An 8,193-nucleotide genomic window follows, 5' to 3' on the forward strand; every position below is an offset into this window, starting at 1 on the left:
CGCCTTGGAACTCAGAGACAGACGGACTTTCCTCCTGTCACTCCCCCGGCCTCACGCAAGCAGCTGCCTCCTGAAATCCTACGGAGGACGCTGGCTGCACACCCCAAATTAAAATCTAAGTTTCTCCAGACTCGATCAGTTCCAAACCACTGGCAACAGCGAAGAGGGCTGAGACAAGGGCCGAGGCAGGGCTAACTGACCTGTGTCCCTGGACCAAAGGCTCCAGACACAGGCCAGAGGCAGATGGCAGCCCTGGCCACAGCCTACGAGTTCCCCCTCTGAGGAATAAGGCAAGGAGGTGCGCTCTGGCCCCAGGTGCACTGAGCGCTGCTGTCGGCTCCGCGACGGGAAGGCTGAGTGGCAGGAGGGCAGGTGAACAGCGACATCTCAGCCCGCCGCTGTCTCCGACAGTTCTGGGGGGTCTCAAAAATGTGGCATGCCCCAGTTTCTGGAACTGAACAGGGAGAGACCATGAAACCCCTAAGCTCGCAGGCTGTCATTAAGTGGCACACGGAGTACCATTGGGTGTCCTATGGCTTGGCCTTGAAACACACCCAGATGGGCAGAGTGATTAAGTTCCCCTGCGCTTGAACTAGTCTTTAACAAACACAGGATTCTGAGTCAGAGGCCAGCTTTTGGCCTCGTGTTCAGCAGTCACCATGAGAGACAGAATGTGACCCCTTGGCCCAGCGTGTTAGCATCGAGAACGCGCGGGACGCCGGTGGGGACGGAGTGCCTCCATAGTCCTGCGAAGGAGGCTGGGTTAACCTGCTTTTACAGACAGGCCGGGAAGTGGTGGGGTTGCAGGGGGCTCTCAGTTCCTTCAGGGAAGGATGCTGGCAAAGCCCTTCTATAGCTCGAGTCTGGCCTAAATCACCAGCTGGTTCCTCCACCAGGCCAGTGGGCAACAGGAGGCCGGGTGGGGGGTGCGGCTTGGCCCGTCCTCTGATGGAGGGGATAGCACGTCTCCACCCAGGGCCGCAGGGAGAAGGGTCTTACAGAATGAGTCAGGGAGGACCTAACCCAGTTCCCAGCACACGTGGACATCTGGACGTCGTGCTGGCCAAAGCCCTTCCCACGCCGGCTGCCCCAGGGGGGATGGCTTCCGGCGGTGAGCCTGCAGCTGCTGAGCTCAAGGGCCTGGGGCAGGACCCTGCTCTCCAGACCTCACCTGTCGCCTGTCGCCTGTCGCCTAACATTCCTAGTGCACTGGTTCCATGCTTTCATTCATGCTGAGATTCCAGGTTTTTGTATCATAGGATCATTCTATGTTTATTACTTAACAGACCAAGTGTTTTGCTAGGAAATCAAAAGCATGATTCCAAAAACAGATTTAAAAAACAGGTCAGTGAAGGCAATATCTGTGGACATTCCAAACACTAGCCGCATCCCCCCGAAACACTGATTCTAGCAGGTTGGGGTCTTGGGTCCCCCACCCCTCCCTCCACCCCATGCTTCTCACAGGAAGTCTCATCTTTCCTCCAAGGCACAAACCCGGGGCCTAGAGAGCACCCAACAAACTTCAAAGCCTTGGGATATGGCGGTCATAATTCTCCTCCTAGCTCAGGCGGAACCAATCTTTCACTTCGAACTCGCTCCCTCCTTTCAGGCAAAAAAAACAAAACAAAACAAACTCAGGCCAACATTCCAGCCAGCTGCCAGCTCTATCCCTAGTTACACTCTCAAATCTCCACACGGCCTGGCCACAGAATTATCAGGAAACCAGTTAGCAGTTTAGGTCTGCAAATTAATGTCACCCACACATACATGACGATGAGATGGAAACTTTCAAGGCTGGATTTCACTAGTGGGGTTCCTTCACCCTCCTCAGTTCCCCAGAAATACTCATACGAAAGCATCTTCCCCAATTCTTGCCGTGGATGAGCACCAGACGGCTACGGAGGGAGTGGACCGAAATGGCCTGAGACAGACACTATAGATTTTCCAACTTTCCACAGCCCAGGCCCTCAACCCAGGCAGTGGCCAGTTCATCCTAAGACGTAAAAACTCACAAACCTCCCACTCAAGCCCAAACTGATTTTATACAAAACCTGAAGGTTTTCACCTGAGATGAAATGGCGTAAAATTTGCCGGATACAGGCAGACCTCGGAAATACTGCAGGCTCGGGTCTAGCCCACCGCCATAAAGCCAGTACCACGTAAAGCGAGTTGTACTTTTTGCTGGTGAGGCAGGGGGAACGGGGTGTCTTGACTTCATTTAAAAAAAAAAAAAAAAACCCACAACATCGGTGAAGCACAGTGAGGTATGCCTGCACTGGTACCTGGTCACCAGTATCAATGAGATAAGAAACTCGATTAGCATGACAGCCTCACCTGCGAGAAAGCAAGTTTCTCTATTCCTGGCGCTCTCTGGAGCACATCCACCTGGCTTCTATTTCTCAATTTAGAAACGACACTGTTACAAGCCTTTGAAAGCAAGAACCTGTTTCAAAGCAGGATTTCTCAACCTCAGCGCTACTGACATTTGGGGCCAGATAATGTTTTGTGGGGAGGGCTGTCCTGTGCATTATAGGATATTTAGCAACCATCCCTGGCCTCTACCCACTTGGTGCCAGTTAGCATCCTCTCTCCAAGCTGTGATAACCAAAAACTGTCTCGAACGTTGCCAAACGTCCCCAAGAAAGCGCACGGGGGAGAGGAGAGGCAGCGGGGTTAGTCACCCCTGGCTGAGCACTGATACAAGTTTATACCTTCTCAAAAATGCACTGGGGTTTTCAGGATTTGGGAACTAGATGCTGTTTTATGTGTGTGTCCATCTGTGTATACGTGGTTATCTATGTTTTAAAAACTGGGAAAAGCAGGTAGCTACCATAAGAATGGTTTTTGTTTTGTTTTGGTATAATTGTCCTCACTTTTCTCAAACCTTAAAGCAGGGTTTCTCAAGCTCGGCACTACTGACATCTGGGGTCAGGGGATTCTTGGTTGCAGGGGGCTGCCCAGTGCCTTGTAGGGTGCTAAGCAGCATCCCTGGCCTCCACTCACTAGATTCCAGTAGTAACCCAAGTTGTGACAACCAAAAATGTCTCCTGATATAGCCAATGTCCCCTGGTGGGCGGAAGTGGTAGAAAAGCACTGTTGAACAGGAAGATGAATGTCCCTGAATCTTTTTGTGTGAAAGGGGATATTTACCTTGAGGCCACATAAGTGAGGCCAGTTGAGACCAACTGGTTTAAAGCACGCTGCTTGCTCACACTGAGAAGTCAATAAATATTCGTTATTACTACATTAACAAGAGATGTTACTCTTCGACGAATGACCCAATTCTGAGGGCATAAAAGATGATAGAGGTGTTCCTAAGATGGAGAAAAAGAAACACAGAGAAAGCGACACGGCCAAATAAATAATGGAGATGCTGAAGGTCTTAGAAACTATTGCAGAAGAGAATGGAACACAGCCGGGGTGATTCCTGAGAGCACAACTCAACATGGAATGGAGCGAGGCGGCCAAGAGGACCACTCAGATTAGGAGGTGGCCATCACAGCCATTCTCCAGGGCCGGGCCTCAGAGAGCGCACTGATCCGAACCACCAGCTCACAGTGCGCTGTGCTCTCCAGGCTTCAAAGTGCTTCTCACAGATCTGAATGCAGGCCACTCTGTGTCCCCGTGAGAGAAAAAGCTCTGGTGGCTGGCAGAAGGGGCCCAGCTAGTTCCTGCAGCACAGTGCGTAGGACTGGGACGGGATGGGCCACCAGCATGGACCCTGACCGCTGCGGGTGAGATGGGAAGGCCTTCCAGAGACCTGTCTACATGAGGGGACAAAGTGGCCCGGGAATTCTTCCATGACCTATGGAGACAGCGGTCCTGCAGGAGCACATCTGCCTGGCTTCTATTCTATACATCCGGGCCCCGGGCGGTGAGCAGCTTTCCTAGGTGCTCCAGTCAAGCAGGCGGGGTCGGGGGGCAGGTAGGTGTCTGATGCCTGCTGGGCAGGGTCTAACCTAGAGCCAAGTCACTTAATTCTATCCTGTCAGGGCAAAGGACTGTACTGTCAGCAACAATCCCAGAATCCCCCTGGAGTCTCTCTGTTCCTCTCTCATCATCGGAGGTCTAAGACCCCAAATATCTTAGGCCCTAGACAACCACTAGGATGCTAACTGGCACCTATACTATGTCACATGTAAAACACATACATTCTTTTTCTCTTAAGAGGCAAAAGGTACCACCTGCATGTTACTGGAGACCTATTTCTCTTCCCTCCCACTGGGCCTCTTCCAATTAGGAGTAGAGCCTGGTTTGCCAGCATGGCCCAAACAATTCCCAAATTATCGCTCACTCCTCCACGGAGTCTCTACACTGATGGCTCTTGACCTGGGATGCGGGGACCAAGAGAATTCAAGGAATCTGAGGCTTCTTACGCCAGACTTTCGAAAAACCTATACTATCTGTCACATGTAAAACACATATATTCTTGGATTCAGCATTCCACTTCTGGGAATGTATCCTATAAATCCAATTCCTTCTGTAAGCAAAGATATTCGCTGGCTCTTCGCTGCAGTATGTTTCTGGCAGAAAACTACTGGAAACAATCTAAACATCCATTAATAGATGACTGGTGAAATTAGTTATGGTACACTTCATGGACTGGAATACCAGGAACCCATTAAAAAGATCCAGGAAGCTCTAGGAGTATGTTCCAGTGCAGTAACTTTCTGGGAGGGAGGAGGAGGGGGTTCCCCCAGGGGCATTTGGCAGCGACCAGAGACATTTGTGGTTGTCTAGGTGGGTGCTCTTGGCATGGGGTGGGTGGGGCCAGGGATGCTGCTCAACACCCCGCAGTGCCTAGGACGGCCCACAGAGAGTGACCGGAGGTGGAGAATCTCAGCGTTAGTGTGATCTCCAAGACACAAGTAACTAAAAACTCAGAGTACACAGGGCTACGTAGACTGTGCTACACTCCTGTGTGTTTTTAAAGGAAAGGCGCATATATATTTTTGCAAAGAGGCATAAATGCTCGGTGATAGTCCTTGTCTCTGACATCTCAGACTGAATGCCTGAGAGTGTGGAGTGAGAAACTGGCTTTTTACTCTACTCTTTCAACTTCGTACCGGGGCCATCCGAAGGGTTTTTGTTGTAGTCGTAACTGTTTTTAAAGAACTGCTCTAGACACAAAATTCTCCTGCCCCTGGGCTGCCTGGCAAGAATCCTGTGTCGACAGCCTCGGGACTGTTTCTTCCCCTTCTCCTTCCTCCGTCCCGGCCCTTTCGGCGGAGGAGGAAGCGGGTGAGGGGTCCACGTCCCGGACCAAGCTCGGATGTCTCTCTGCCTCACCCAGGGATCTGCCCACCCTCACCGGGGAGACCGGAGCCCACATGGCGGGCAGGGCCAGGGCCACTGCGCAGGAAACCCCCGGCCCTCCTGGGCTCTCGCCACCCTGCGAGGGTCACGTGCCAACGCCGCCCCCTCGGGGTCCCCGGCCCCCTTCCCAGCCAGAGCCGGGGCCTAGCCGGGCCCCTCACTCCGGGAAGCCGGGGCTCGCCCCACCCGCCCCCGGCACCCAGCTTCGGCCTCTGCTCACCTGGCTCGCCTTGTAGAACTGCTTCTTCAGCCCCGCCACCGACATCGCGCCTCTCGCCGTCGGACCTCCCGCCGAGACCCAGCAAACCGGAGGGACAGCGCAAGCGACAGGCTCCCGGGCGCCGCCGACACCCCGCGCGCCTCAGCGGGCTCTGCCGGCGCCGCCTCCGCCGCCCTCTCGCCAGCTCCGCGCCCGCCCCTGCGGCCGCCTCAGCCCGTCGCGCGCCCGCGCGGCCAGGATATTACATGGCAACCGCACACTTCCGGCCCCGTCTGCGTACGTGCGCCCCCTGCCGGCCCGCGGGCTCACACGCACGTCGCCTGCAGCGCGAGCGGCCGCTTCTGCCAGCGAGTGGACCCGGGCGAGCCTAGAGCGGCCGTAGCGCCTGCAGCGTCCCCTGGAGTCAGGGAGGTAGCCCTCATGTCTTCGGAAATGCTAAAGCTTTCCAGAGAGGTTGGGAGACAGACAGGCTTTATAAATATCCAGATACCTGTTTGCTAATCTCAGCCTTACGGAGTTCCTCTATGCGTTTAGCGCTTCCCATCTCGCCTCCAATCCTACCCCGTGCTCATCCGTTCAGTTGCCCAAGTCAGACATCAGGGCGTCACTTCTACCTCCTTTCCACTAGCCCTACAGTCCTCCCTGCCCTGACCGGGCCATTCCATCAGCCTCCTCTCTGGTGCGCCCACATTCGAGTTCTCTCCTCCACTTCATCCCCTGTCAAGAAGCCGAAAGATGCTTCTGTGACACGATTCAGATCACAGTCACCTGTTTGAAGTCCACCTACTGCCCCCGGAATACATTCCCAACTTCCTAACATGGCCTACGAAGCTTGCATCATTTGGCCCCGTCGACCCTCTGATTTCGGCTCTCTTCCTCTCCCGTCATCCATGATCCCGGTTGCCTACGGGTCTTTGCTAATGTCGTTCCTCTCTTGTACAATCTTCCCTAATCTTTTCGCCCCATTATTTGTGTGTAAAAGAGTAATCTGCTCGGAATGTCTCCTCCTCCAGGAAACCTTCCTGAATTGACACATGTTTATTGATAGTGACTTTTAAAATAAATTCTTATCGATGACTATTTATTGAATGAATCGAAAATTAGTATCGAAAATTAGAGTCAGAACAAGTAAGTGAATCCAAAAAGAGGAGCAAGAAAGCAACTAAAGTGCTTGCAACGTCGGTGCTGAAATCTCTGACAGATTTAGGTGATTTACTGAAGCGGAAGGTTACTGGAAGTTTCCAAATGCCCGACTGAAAGTACTGGACTAGGTCAGAGAATTGTTTCAGAATAGGCATGCCCCAACCTCCCTCCCGAAGATCCTGATGGGCTGTTACGAGGGATTTGGAAAAAAACTCCGTGTGCATATAATGGGTACCTTCAATGGTTGATCCACTGGACTAAATCATTGTATAATGCCAGAATGTCAGGGAATGGAGGGAAAACATCCTCGTGGTTCTTACAGGGAAACTGTGGCCTTGAGTAAGACGTGACTTGACAAAACCGATGTCCCCAATTTCTAGATTTCTCCTAATCTATGGTATCGATAGAATTTCAGACTTGGGCTCGCTTTCAGCTTTCTCACTTTTGCTCTGCCTGAGAAATTAAATTTGTGATGAAGAAAACTTATCTCTTGCAGGCTGGCACACTGAAGATTTCTGTTCTCCGTGAGGCTTTTAACCTACATGATTACAGTCCAATGAAATGATATTTATGCATTCACGCAAATATTCATTGAGTACCTACTAATGTATCAGCCATTGATAGGTCCTGGGATACGTCGGCAAATGATTCCTGCCCTCATGGAGCTAATGACAAAAACAGAAATAAATTAATTAATCAAATAACGCACTAACAAATAAACATAAGCTGTAATTGCTTCAAGAGAAAGACCGTTGTAGGCACTTTTTGTTGGGGGTAAGGGAGAAAAGGCTTCTCTGAGGTGTCGATCTAAGATCTGAAAGTTAGATAGAAATTAGCCAGGAAAAAAGCCGTGGAAAGAGTTTTCTAGTCGAGGAAACAGCGTGTGCAAAAATCCTGAGGATGAACCCAGAAACATCTACTTCATTCATTCCCTCTGAATATATTTATTGTATATCAAATGCTGCTGAAGGGCTGCCCAGATTTTATTTTTGTTCATAGAAAAAGTAATTTATAATTCTAATCGCCGTTGCTATATTCAACCAATGTGCAATTAAGATAAACTCAAAACTTCACTCGGTCTCGACCTAAATTGCAGTTTCAGGTTGTGGCCAGCGCCCTACGTAAAACGTTTCGTCATGACGTAAGAGCCTGGCCCTCCCTCCTCCTCCCGACCTATCCCACGCACTCAGCCAATCACAGTGTCGACACTCTCAGCTTGACACTTCGCATCTCCAATCGCAAAACACCTCCTCCCCGCCAATGACAGGCCGCAGAGAGGAAGCCCTCCCCTCCGCGGGAATATCAGTAGGGGAGCCATGGGGAGGAATAGAGGCCACGGATCTCGCGAGGATGCTTCCGGCGCTCCCCGATTCCCGAGGCGGGACGTCACGTGATGCGACTTCGTCCAATCGGCACTCGGGCTGCGGGGGTCGCCGCGGTTCCCGCCAAATACGAGCGCGGCGGCCGCGGCAGGAGCGGTGCGGGCGGGAGGGCGAGCAGCAGCTGCCGCCGGA

The 8,193-nt window shown here is 52.2% G+C and overlaps 2 protein-coding genes across 2 annotated transcripts in view; one reads left to right on the forward strand and one right to left on the reverse strand.

Annotated features, from left to right (window-relative positions):
• Positions 1-5,752, reverse strand: part of SH3GL1 (SH3 domain containing GRB2 like 1, endophilin A2) — a 29,305-nt gene extending 23,553 nt beyond the window's left edge. Inside the window, exon 1 of the mRNA XM_011381916.2 lies at positions 5,537-5,752. Coding sequence (XP_011380218.1) covers positions 5,537-5,581 — 45 coding nt within the window. The 5' untranslated portion in view covers positions 5,582-5,752. The remainder of the gene's footprint in view (positions 1-5,536) is intronic.
• CHAF1A (chromatin assembly factor 1 subunit A) overlaps positions 1-8,193 on the forward strand; it is a 50,420-nt gene that overhangs the window by 16,394 nt on the left and 25,833 nt on the right. Inside the window, exon 2 of the mRNA XM_011381918.2 lies at positions 5,908-5,915. The gene's annotated coding sequence lies outside the window, so the exon portion shown is untranslated. The remainder of the gene's footprint in view (positions 1-5,907; positions 5,916-8,193) is intronic.

This window comes from Pteropus vampyrus, unplaced genomic scaffold, assembly GCF_000151845.1.
Source record: "Pteropus vampyrus isolate Shadow unplaced genomic scaffold, Pvam_2.0 Scaffold459, whole genome shotgun sequence".
NCBI classification, from domain to species: Eukaryota; Metazoa; Chordata; class Mammalia; order Chiroptera; family Pteropodidae; genus Pteropus; species Pteropus vampyrus.